Source organism: Cervus canadensis, chromosome 1 (genome assembly GCF_019320065.1).
Source record: "Cervus canadensis isolate Bull #8, Minnesota chromosome 1, ASM1932006v1, whole genome shotgun sequence".
In the NCBI taxonomy this organism is placed as follows: domain Eukaryota; kingdom Metazoa; phylum Chordata; class Mammalia; order Artiodactyla; family Cervidae; genus Cervus; species Cervus canadensis.
The window spans coordinates 52,927,027-52,939,085 of record NC_057386.1 but is presented as its reverse complement, the minus strand read 5'-3'; the positions used below and the strand labels follow the sequence as shown (position 1 = coordinate 52,939,085).

The window sequence follows — 12,059 nt, the reverse complement described above, 5'->3', positions numbered from 1 at the left end:
GAGCTAAGAGCTCATAAGCATAATAAAACATTTGGAAAAAAATTATACATATATACACACATATATAAAAACATATATTAAAATGCATCCATATATATTTTTTATAATATGTTTTTATAATAAGGTATAGGCTTGATTTGAGAGTAAACATAAAACCTTAATCATTTGATTCTAATTAGACTTTATAATGTGCCTGAGAGCTTCAAAGGGCAGGAGTCTGGAGAAGGAGAAGATTCACATGAGAAAAATATCTCTGTTGGAAAATCAGTCTATTCTGGATTGTGTGTGAGCATGTGTACATATGCAAATGCACACAAGAAAACAAATATATATGTATTTGATTTGTGAAATATTTAGTAAGCATCTTCTATACACCAAGAACACAGATCCACAGGTGGATCTAGAGGGAAAATATGACGAACACTTTTCTTATTCTTAAATTTCCCAACATCTAACAAGAAGAAGAGACACATACAATAAAGCATAATTATGTGTATTAAATCTTATTTTTATACAAATGAAGTACTTTGGGAACACAGAAAAAGATGTATTTAATTAATTATCCTAAGGAATTCAGAGGATTAGTAGGGTTTCAACAAGCAAAGTTGGAAGATGAACACAAGACAGAGGCATAAAAACACAGAATAATAGCCAGGCAACAGAGATTTATAAAGCAAGGACTTTGCTTTGGGAAATGGCAGAACATAAGGATAGTAGAATAAGGTTGGGACTAGCCTGTGAAGGTCCTTGAATGCCTTGTTAAGATTTCACCTCACTTGGAAATCAACTAGACACTGTGAAAAGATTTTAGGCAGAGAAACTAAATAATTTGATCTTCATCTTAAAACTATAATGCAGGTTATAATAAGATTGTATATAAGGATATGGAGATGAACAGAAAAATCAATTAGGAGAGTTTATTAATTAGGCCTAAAAAAAATCAGTTGCAGAGTTGATGCTCATGATTATGAGTCTGCTCTAGAATAGCTTCAGTAGGGGAAGAGGGAAATTTATGGGAGGCATTCAAAAACAGAATTTACTGGGTATAGTAATCAACTGGTTGTGAGGAATTGGAGAAAAAGAGGAGGCAAGGATGCACCAAGTTTTAGGTTGGTTGACTAGATGTGTGGCTAAGTCATGAGTTAGAATTAAGAAAAAGAGAAGAGAAACATTCCTATAAGAAAAAGTACTTAATGGAGTATTTCCAAGCAGAGGAATTGTCTGAGTCTGGGGGAGCAGCAGGATTTAGATGGTTTGGCTTAATTTTGAAGTATTTAAGTGTCAGAGAGAATATAATTTAAATCTTAAGGCTTATAGCTCGTCATCATGAGGCTTAGAAATATGCAGGCCTTGTCTTCCATGTGACTTAAGCTCATGCTCCATTTAGGATTGCCTCAAATCCTGCCATGTGTAAACGGTCACTTAAGATGCTTTTTACTGATCATGTACAATGTCTCTCTCCTGACCATGGGTTTTTCCAACCAGTGGTAAATGTTATGAAAGAGCATGTCTCACAGTAAAATGAGGTGTTACAATTTGAGTGTTAGATTTAACTGTGAAGGAACACCCGCTTTGGAGATGTCAGGTGTGTGGGGAGCTCAGCCACAATCCCAAATTCTCCAGCTGAAAAGAAGCCAATGAAAAAGCCTGGAAGACACTATCATGGAGGAGAAGCAAAGCCAGAGGAGTAGAGCATAGGACACTAAAGAAAGAGAATTATTCTAGAAGGAGGAGTCAAATTATGCAGGAGGGCATGAAAGGAGGCTTCTTTATTTGTGAGAAGAATACCCCTGGGATCTTCAAGTAAAACTCTCAGCAAAATGGTGAAACAGAAACCAGACCTGGGGAACAAATAGAAGGTAATATTCTAATGATGCCTTCACTTCTCACATGTAACAAATAACTTATCTTCCATATACAACAAACTTATATATAATATGTTTTAGCATGTGTGGGTCTATATACATAAATACATACCAGGTGGTGCTGGGATAAAGAACCTGCCTGCCACTGCAGGAGACTTGAGAGATGCAGGTTCAATCCCTGGGTCAGGAAGATCCCCTGGAGGAGGGCATGGCAATCCATTCCAGTATTCTTGCCTAGAGAATCCCCTGGACAGAAGAGCCTGGCCAGCTACAGTCCATGGGGTCACAAAGAGTCATACACAGCTGAAGTGACTTAGCACGCACAATCACTGTTGAGTGAGTGATTGCTTTTTTCCTGCTTTTGTTTTAAAAAAAATAATGGTGGACGTGGAAACTGCCTTACCCTGGGAACTGTTAGGTTGCCAATACAGGAGAAGATGATAAACTTCACTGTGTTTGAGAGAGATTCTTGATAGATGACTGTTCTTCCTTTTTCTTTCTCTATTTTTCTCTCTCCCTCTCTTTTCCCCCACCCTCCCCTTTCCATCCAGTGGAATGGAGCATGTCTAAAGACTTTTGTCCTTTGGCTGGAGAAATCATCATGGAAAACCTGCAGACCCTGAAATACACAATCACAGGACTTACAACGGTAAAGGCCAAGTCCTCACGTCACACTCCCTGTTCCCCTGCCCCTGATGTCTGTGCTGGGATATTCGTAGCAAACGCCTACTTTGGAAGCAACAGCCAACGCCCATTCCTCTGGCAACAACTGCCACTCATTAAGCATGATATGTCTGGTATCCATAATCTGAACCCCACAAAGGAGTGAGCAGACAGCATGAACCACTTTGTAAGCTGCCATGTTCTACAGAGATCAGAAAAAGACTGGCCTCATGCAAGCCTTGAAAGCTGCTGCTTTCTGGATCACAGTTTAATCTCGGGGGTGGGGGGAGGGATCAAAGGCTCTCAGAGATCCAATTTTGACTCCCTGTCTGATGGTAAAAATAACAGCCTCATCTAACCCTCACCCCGACAGCCTCGGTTGAGATCAGTCATCAACTGGAGTCACACAATTTCCTGAGAGAAATCCTTTTCCCTTGATTACAAAAAAGAAGTGTGTCTAAATCTGCTTTCACAAAAAAAGAAACTATATATGGTTGCACTACACTTCTCAGTAACCTGAACTAACTTAAACTGTGAATGAAAAACTGGAACAAACTGTGCTTATTTGTTTAACCAATCTAAATGTTAATTATTTATAGAACTACAAACTATATGAGCATATGAAATGCAGTATATAAAAACACCTAACAACTCAGTTCAGACTGGAACAAACCCTATATTTCCTCAAACAATTAATGCAACGAAACTGGATCATCAATTTTTTTTAATTAAAAAAGGTTTTAGGTAAACTTAAACCTGTATTTTTTTTATCCAACTCAAATAATTAATATCTTAGGACCTTCAAATGTGAGAGGCAGAGGGAGAATTTTGTTTTTCTAAAAGGCAAGTCAATTAAAACAGTTATCTGTAAAGCATAATCCTGAAGCCCAGAATTAAAAAGCTGTGTTAGGTTGCACCTCTTCAAGTTTGAACCAGCTTATTCTAATAGACTTCTTGGTGGTTGGGTCATCATCCCAGAATCTTAACTTTTCATCTTACTTACACATCTACACCAGGGGCCAAAACTATGGATTAGCAGAACAAACAAACCCCTGAGTGGGTGGCCCCCAGAGATGCTATCAGCGTCTGATTCCCAACACTATAGCTCACATGATGGAAGAGGGCCAGAGAGAACCCAAGGGAATTTCCATTGCTTAAAAGAAAAAGTGATATGGTGATAAAAATGGAAAACTCTCCACAGAGAACTCTCTAATATCTGAACTAATTTTTATAGGGATTAAGTTTTTCCACTTGGCCGTGCAATGAGAGTAATGCAGACGCTACCCTAATCACATAAAAGCCTAGAAGCAGATTTACACTTCTACAGAATCTCCATAGCGTTGAGACACATAGAAACCCATTTTTAATGTTACAGAAATTAAGTTTATAATAGGTAAGGCCACTGTTATTAAATCCCTGGCAAAGGCTCTACAAAGATTGCTATTTTCTTTAACTTCAAACACTATTTTACAGATTTTACAAGCAATGAATGCTTTAACAAGTGCTGACTTCTGAAATATCCTTTTGGGGGGAAAAAAATTCCTCAAAGCAAAAACATAAAACCGTACAAAACATTTTAAAATACTTCAATCAAACAAAAAACAACTTAATTCTTTTTTAAAAATTGAAGCATGTGAGACTTCCCTGGAGGTCCAGTGGTTAAGACTCCACGCTTCCACTGCACTTACAGAGGGCGCAGGTTGGATCCTGACTGGGGAACTAAGCTCCCACATGCCAGGGGGCACGGCCAAAAATAAATATATAAATAGAAGTATCATTTATTTACAATGTTATATTAGTTTCAGGTGTAGAATGTAGTGATCCAATATTTTTATAGATTATACTTCATTTAAACGTATAAAATATTGGCTCTATTCCCTGTGTTGTACATTACATACCTGTTGTATCTTCTTTATTTTTTACGTGGTTTGTACCTGTTAATTCTCTTCTCCTTTCTCTCTCTTCCCTACTTCTCTCTCCCTACTGGTAACCACTAGCTTGTCCTCTATATCTGTGAGTCTGTTTCCTTTTTGCTATATTTACTAGTTTGTTTTATTTTTCAGACTCTACATATAAGTGATATCATACAGTATTTGTCTTTTTCTGGTTTATTTCACTAATATCCTCTGGGCCCATCCATGTTGCTGCAAATGACAAAACTTCACTCTTATGACTGAGTCCATTGTCTGTGTGTGTGTGTGTGTGACATCTTTTTCCATTCATATGCTGATGGACACGGATTGCTTCCACACCTTGCTTATTGTAAATAATGCTGCTATGAACATTCAGATGAATATATATTTTGAAATCAGTGTTTTGTTTTCTTTGGATAAATATCTGGATGTGGAATTGCTGGATCATATGGAAGTTCTTATTTTTTTTGAAGAACCTCCATACTGCCACAACTCCTTAATTCTTGATATCTTAAGACATTAAAGATATAAACTATTGTTTTAATAATGGTTTTTAAAAGGAAGTAACATCAAAGATTTAATTTTAAAAAAAATAATTGAGTAAAGAATATTTATTACAGTATTATTTATTGTATCGTAAAATGTGGAAACGATCTGTCCACCAATGAGGGATTGGTTAAATAAATAAATGTGTTTAACCAAAGTGAAGTACTATGCAACCACTAAAAGAATGGACCAGATCTTTAATTATTATTCTGAAAATGTGTTCATTACAACTTGTAAATGTTATAAAGCAAGATGATCAGTTAGAAAAAGATGGTAGCATATGCCACTAGGGAGGAGAAAAAAAGGAAAAACAGATAAAGGGTGAGAAATTGCAGGTTTTGGTAAACCCTACAGAACTATGACTTAAAAATTGATGTATAATATTTGGGGGGAGGTCAGAAAAAGCAACTAGGATATTCCAATTTTGGAAAAAAGAAAGCAAAGAAATTAAGAGGGCATCCCAAACACGTTTATTATCATGTAAAAACATTGTAGTCAAGAAAAGCTAGAAAGTTAAAGTGTGGGTAATGGGATGAATGAGTTCATCAGACACAGGGTAAAACTGACTAAATAAAACTCCCAACGTATCATTCTCTCTCTTTCAATACTTTGCAGGGCCAACAGTACTTTGTTCAAGTGTCGGCTTATAACATGAAAGGATGGGGACCTGCTCAGACCACGACTCCAGCATGCGCTTCTCCTTCTAGTAGGTGGCGGCTGTGAATTCTCTCAAGCCCGGCCAGGCTCCATCTCCAATTCCATCCTCGGGATGCCACTGCCTTTCCCTCTCCCCACTGCTTCAGACTAACAAGACCTCCTCAGAGTAGCATCTGGCCACGTAATGAATGATTCCTCTGCAGACATGTTTCCCTGGGAGGCAACTCAGTGGAATGAAACAAGGGGGAATTTGGAACCAGCAAGACTGAATTTGATACCCATTATGCATTTTATTAGCTGCATGGCCTTAAAAATTTACTGAAACTCTCTGAGTCTCAATTCAACAACTGTAGAATGGGTTGGATCATACCCTTCCCAGGGCTTTTGTGCAGATGTACTGAAATGTCATACTAGGACTGGCTGGCCCCGAGTACATGCAATCGACTTTAGCTCTCACCTCCGCTCCCTCACCAAAAATCTAGCAAATCTTACTCACATTCCATCAGAAGGAAAGCTTTCTTATTAACAGGCACTCTGCTACACTCTGCCACAAACAAAATCTGTATTATTTGTAATGGTGGCAGAAAAACCCAACAAAGCCCCTCCTAATTAGTTTAAAATTAACAATTTATGTGTGGTATATTTGGTAATTCTCTATTAACCAGAAAATTTAATAAGAAGAAATATCTCCAGACATACCACAAGATGAAAGATTTTTCTGCATAATAAATCTATTGCTCTGAATTATATTTTAATTTAAAAAAACTTCACTAATGTGATCATTTAAAATGGTATCACATGTCCTTGTGAAAGTGCAAACTGCTCCATCCTTTGTGAAATATAATGTTTATATTATATCAACTGCTATAAGAACATTCATTTCTTTCTATCCCATAATTATACATCTAAGAATATAACCTAAAGAAACAGATGCAGACACACAATCATAAACAAACATTGGCACTGCAGCAATATATTGATATATGTGTGATGAGGAGAACAAATATCCAACATCAACTTCATGGTTAAATAAAACATGTTGTATAGAGATCCACACTATAGAACAAAATGCAACCATTAAAAATGGTGTTTTTAAAAAAACAACATTGTATAGAAGACATTCTTATAGTGTAAATTTTGTATAAACACATTTCACGGTTTTTTCACATTTAAACTGTGAGTCTGACCACAATTAGGTAGGTGTGTCTCCATATAATATTAAAATTTAACAGTGGATATTTAGGTTATAAGATTATGGGCTCTTGAGTTTCCTTTTTACATGTTTATGTATTTTTCAAGTATTCTAATAGTGCCTACCCAGGAGAAACCACGAATCAGGTGGTAATTTATGAGCTTTCACAGTCCTGTGTCACTTAATCCTAACAACAGTTGCTGCTCCCATCTTGTGGACAAACATCACCATTATCCTCTGCATCACTGTCAACACCAGAGCTGACATTTCTAAAACAGCTAATATGCTGCACATTGATCTAAGAATTTTATACAGATTAAGTCAATCTTCATAACAACCCTATTGAGGTGATTTTTACTATTTTACTGATGAGGGAACTATTAATGTTGATGTACATAACACACACACATACAGCCCAACAGCACAAAATTAGCAAACACTAAAGTCAAGTCTAAACCCTGTGTCCCTTGCTCTTAACCACCATGATCTACTCCTCCTCTACTAATAAGGAAATTAGGATTAAGAGATGCTGCTTGCCCAAAATCACAACTTTGGTACATGGCCGAGCCAGGATTAAGTCTAAACTAGTCGTTGATGAAAGTGAAAGAGGAGAGTGAAAAAGTTGGCTTAAAGCTTAACATTCAGAAAACTAAGATCATGGTATCTGGTCCCATCACTTCATGGGAAATAGATGGGGTGACAGTGGAAATAGTGTCAGACTTTATTTTGGGGAGCTCCAAAATCACTGCAGATGGTGATTGCAGCCATGAAATTAAAAGATGCTTACTCTTTTTTTTTTTTTTTTTCTTTGATGGATTCATTTATTGATAAAAATAACTTGGTACTATTAAAACTTGTGCAGAATCAGAGATTTGGAGTTTATTAGATGTAGTAGCAGATCTTGAGCTGCTTCTAATTCAATCCAAGATTAATTCTTTTTTTTTTTTCCAAGATTAATTCTTTTTTTTTTTTTTTAATTTTTTTATTAGTTGGAGGCTAATTACTTCACAACATTTCAGTGGGTTTTGTCATACATTGATATGAATCAGCCATAGATTTACACTTATTCCCCATCCCGATCCCCCCTCCCACCTCCCTCTCCACCCGATTCCTCTGGGTCTTCCCAGTGTACCAGGCCCGAGCACTTGTCTCATGCATCCCACCTGGGCTGGTGATCTGTTTCACCATAGATAGTATACATGCTGTTCTTTTGAAACATCCCACCCTCACATTCTCCCACAGAGTTCAAAAGTCTGTTCTGTATTTCTGTGTCTCTTTTTCTGTTTTGCATATAAGATGCTTACTCTTTGGAAGGAAAGTTATAACCAACCTAGACAGCATATTAAAAAGCAGAGATATTACTTTGACAACAAAGGTCCATCTGGTCAAGGCTATGGTTTTTCCAGTGGTCATGTATGGATGTGAGAGTTGGACTGTGAAGAAAGCTGAGCACCAAAAAATTGATGCTTTTGAACTGTGGTGTTGGAGAAGACTCTTGAGAGTCCCTTGGACTGCAAGGAGATCCAGCCAGTCCATCCTAAAGGAGATCAGTCCTGGGTGTTCATTGGAAGGACTGATGCTGAAGCTGAAACTCCAATACTTTGGCCACCTCATGCAAAGAGTTGACTCATTGAAAAGACCCTGATGCTGGAAGGGATTGGGGGCAGGAAGAGAAGGGGATGACAGAGGATGAGATGGCTGCATGGCATCTCTGACTTGATGAACATGAGTTTGAGTGAACTCCGGGAGTTGGTGATGGACAGGGAGGCCTGGCGTGCTGCAATTCATGGGGTGGCAAAGAGTCGGACACGACTGAGCGACTGAACTGAACTGAACTGAGTCAAGACTCTATGCAATAACTAGTGCCCTGCTATCAGGCAGACCATCAGACTAAAATCCAGCCAGCCAACACCAACTACTGCCTCTGGTGGATTATTGCTGTTGCTGTTCAGTTGCTCAGTCAGGTGTGACTCTTTACAACCCCATAGATTGCAGTGTGCCAGGCTTCCCTGTCCTTTACTGTCTGCTAGAGTTTGCTCAAATTCATGTCCATTGAGTCAAAGATGCCATCCAACCTCTCATCCTTGTCGCCCCTTCTCCTCCTGCCTTCAACCTTTCCCAGCAGCAGGGTCTTTTCCAGTGAGTCAGCAGTTCACATCAGGTGACCAAATTATTGGAGCTTCAGCTTCAGCATCAGTCCTTCCAATGAATATTCAGGATTGATTTTCTTTAGGATTCACTGGTTTGATCTCCTTGTTGGCCAAGGGACTCTCAGAAGTCTTCTCCTACAGCACAGTTAGAAAGCATCAATTCTTCAGCACTCAGCCTTCATATGGTTCAACTCTCACATCCATGTATGACTATAGAAAAACCATAGCTTTGACTATACAGACCTTTTTCAGCAAAATGATGTCTCTGCTTTTCAATACGCTATCTAGGTTTGTTATAGCAACCTTCTTTTAATTTCATGGCTGCAGTCAATGTCTTCAGTGATTCTGGAGTCCGAGAAAATAAAGTCTGTCACTATTTCCATTTTTTCCCATCTATTTGCAAGAAGCAATTGGACCGGATGCCATGATCTTAGTTTTTTGAATGGTGAGTTTTAAGCCAGCTTTTTCACTCTCCTCTTTCACCTTCATCAAAAAGCTCTTTAGTTCCTCTTCATTTCCTGCCATTGGGTGATTATTGATATTTCTGAGGTTATTGATATTTCTCTTGGTTATTGATATTTCTGAGGTTATTGGTATTTCTTCTAGCAATCTTGATTCCAGCTTGTGATTCATTCAGCCCAGCATTTCGCATGATGTACTCTGCATATAAGTTAAATAAGCAGAGTGACAATATACAGCCTTGACGTACTCCTTTTCCTATTTGGAACCAGTCTGTTCCATGTCCAGCTCTAACTGTTGCTTCTTGACCTGCATACAGGTTTCTCAGGAGGCAGGTCAGGTGGTCTGGTATTCCCATCTCTACAAGAATTTTCCACAGTTTTTGTGATCCACACAAAGGCTTTAGCAGAGTCAATGAAGCAGAAGTAGATGTTTTTTTCTGGAATTCTCTTGCTTTTTCTATGATCCGATAGATGTTGGCAATTTGATCTCTGGTTCCTCTGCCTTTTCTAAACCCAGCTTGTACATTTGCAAGTTCTTGGTTCACATACTGTTGAAGCCTAGCTTGAAGGATTTTGAGCATTACCTTGCTAGCATGTGAAATAAGTGCAATTGTGCAGCAGTTTGAACATTCTTTGACATTGTCTTTCTTTGGGATTGGAATGAAAACTGACCTTTTCCAGTCCTATGGCCACTGCTGAGTTTTCCCAATTTGCTGGCATATTGAGTGCAGCACCTTCACAGCAGCATCCTTTAGGATTTTAAATAGCTCATCTGGAATTCCCCATCATCTCCACTAGCTTTGCTCATAGTAATGCTTCCTAAGGCCCTCTTCACACTCCAGGATGTCTGGCTCTAGGTGAGTGACCACACCATCATGGTTGTTCGGGTCGTTAAGAACTTTTTTGTAGAGTTCTTCTGTGTATTTTTGCCTCTTGTGGATTCAGATAGCTAAATCGGGCCATACAGAGCCTTGGACCACAAATACCAAACATCTCTGAGACTCCTGAGTCCCCTAACGTTTGATTTACCTATTCCAGTCTTACCTGGGCATCTTTCTTACTGAAGACTTTCCAGAAGCACATGTGGGGAATATTGCATAATTAAGATAAGACACTACTATACTATCTAGTATACTAAGATACTTAAGGAACCAATGTCATTCCAGGATGGGACAGAGAGGAAGGATATGTATTTTTGAAGATGGAAGGATAGAAGGAATGGAAAAGCAAGAAAAAAAAAAGTAGGAAAAAAATAGTACACCTGAAAGTGGGGCAGGGGGAACCCACTACAAATGCTTATCCAATGCAAATTCTGATTTATATTATGTATTTACTTATAAACATCAGATGGAGCCTGGTTCTGTAAACTTCAAATTCTATTCAGATACTCTCCCTCACAGCCCATTTGAAGAGCTGTCTCCAGAATGAAAAGAACAGTTGTCCAGGGCTGGGAAGAGTTACTTATTACTTGGTAATTAACATAGCAAATGGCAACACTTTCTAAAACAGCACATTTGATTAGTAGGGGTATCTGGCAAAGAACTGAAATAGAAACATGTCATTATAGTCGCTGCAGACTTGCCATGTCACTTGGAAAGAACAATATAAAAACACTCTGGTTCTATTTATAAACAGAGTATGACATTGTGATGTAACATATATCAATATTCAGATATTTACTAGAGGACAATGTATTCTAACATGACAGAGTAATTGGAAATTTGGTAATATGTTCCAGTAAGCTATAAAACTTTAAAAAATATTTTTACAAAAGGCCCTGATGTGTTTTTATAGACTGATGTTAAGTGGCATGGTACATAACAAGAGAAAAGGACCCAGACAGACTTGTCTGAGTTATGATCAGGAAAGCCCTGATATCGCCAGTGAATGTAAGCTCTGCATTGTGTTGCGACTGAAGTGTTCTTATTACCAGAACAGTGAACAGTATTATGTGGCACAATCTGCTCTTTTCCTACCACCCTAAGTTTATTCCTGTCAGGTTCCTGATTTCTTAATATATTCTTCCTCATCCCTAAAGTCTCCTATTTTATGTAGTCATCAGAACCTTCCAAACATCTATGAGAAAAACCCATTCTTTCCAAAAACCTTGGCATCATGTCCAGCGCTCACTCAGGCTGCAATTTAGCATTAGCAACTTTCTAATGTATCATAAAGTCATCAGTTCAAGCTCGCCTCTGAGGTAACAGGGCTCAGCTGAAAGAGCCAGGTCTAATTCATCTCCCCCTGCATTGATGGCAGTATTAACACCCAGAATATATGAGTACGTTCAGAGTCATGTAGTAATTCAGCCACCCAGGAGTCTCACTCAAGCAGACAGCTTTGCTCATCTTATCTGAGTACTTCAGATATATTCACCTAAGAGAACAAACACATAATGGTCTCTGGGAATTCACAAGAGCATTGTTTATTCTCACTGTGTCCAGATACCAGGGCCACTATAGATAGTCCAAGGGCCACTTGGAATTTGTTTCCTCAGACATTTCTAAATGTCCCAGTGAAAGCTCTTTCCTAGCCCATTCTACATGAACACCATCATGCTTCAAGTCACAATGCTTTACCAACATTTAATGAGCATCTCCAATGTGCCCAGA

The 12,059-nt window shown here is 38.3% G+C and overlaps 1 protein-coding gene across 1 annotated transcript in view; it reads left to right on the top strand.

Moving 5' to 3' along the window:
• Positions 1–12,059, top strand: part of ANKFN1 (ankyrin repeat and fibronectin type III domain containing 1) — a 371,327-nt gene that overhangs the window by 244,265 nt on the left and 115,003 nt on the right. Inside the window, exons 8-9 of the mRNA XM_043483529.1 lie at positions 2,417–2,514; positions 5,603–5,693. Coding sequence (XP_043339464.1) covers positions 2,417–2,514; positions 5,603–5,693 — 189 coding nt within the window. The remainder of the gene's footprint in view (positions 1–2,416; positions 2,515–5,602; positions 5,694–12,059) is intronic.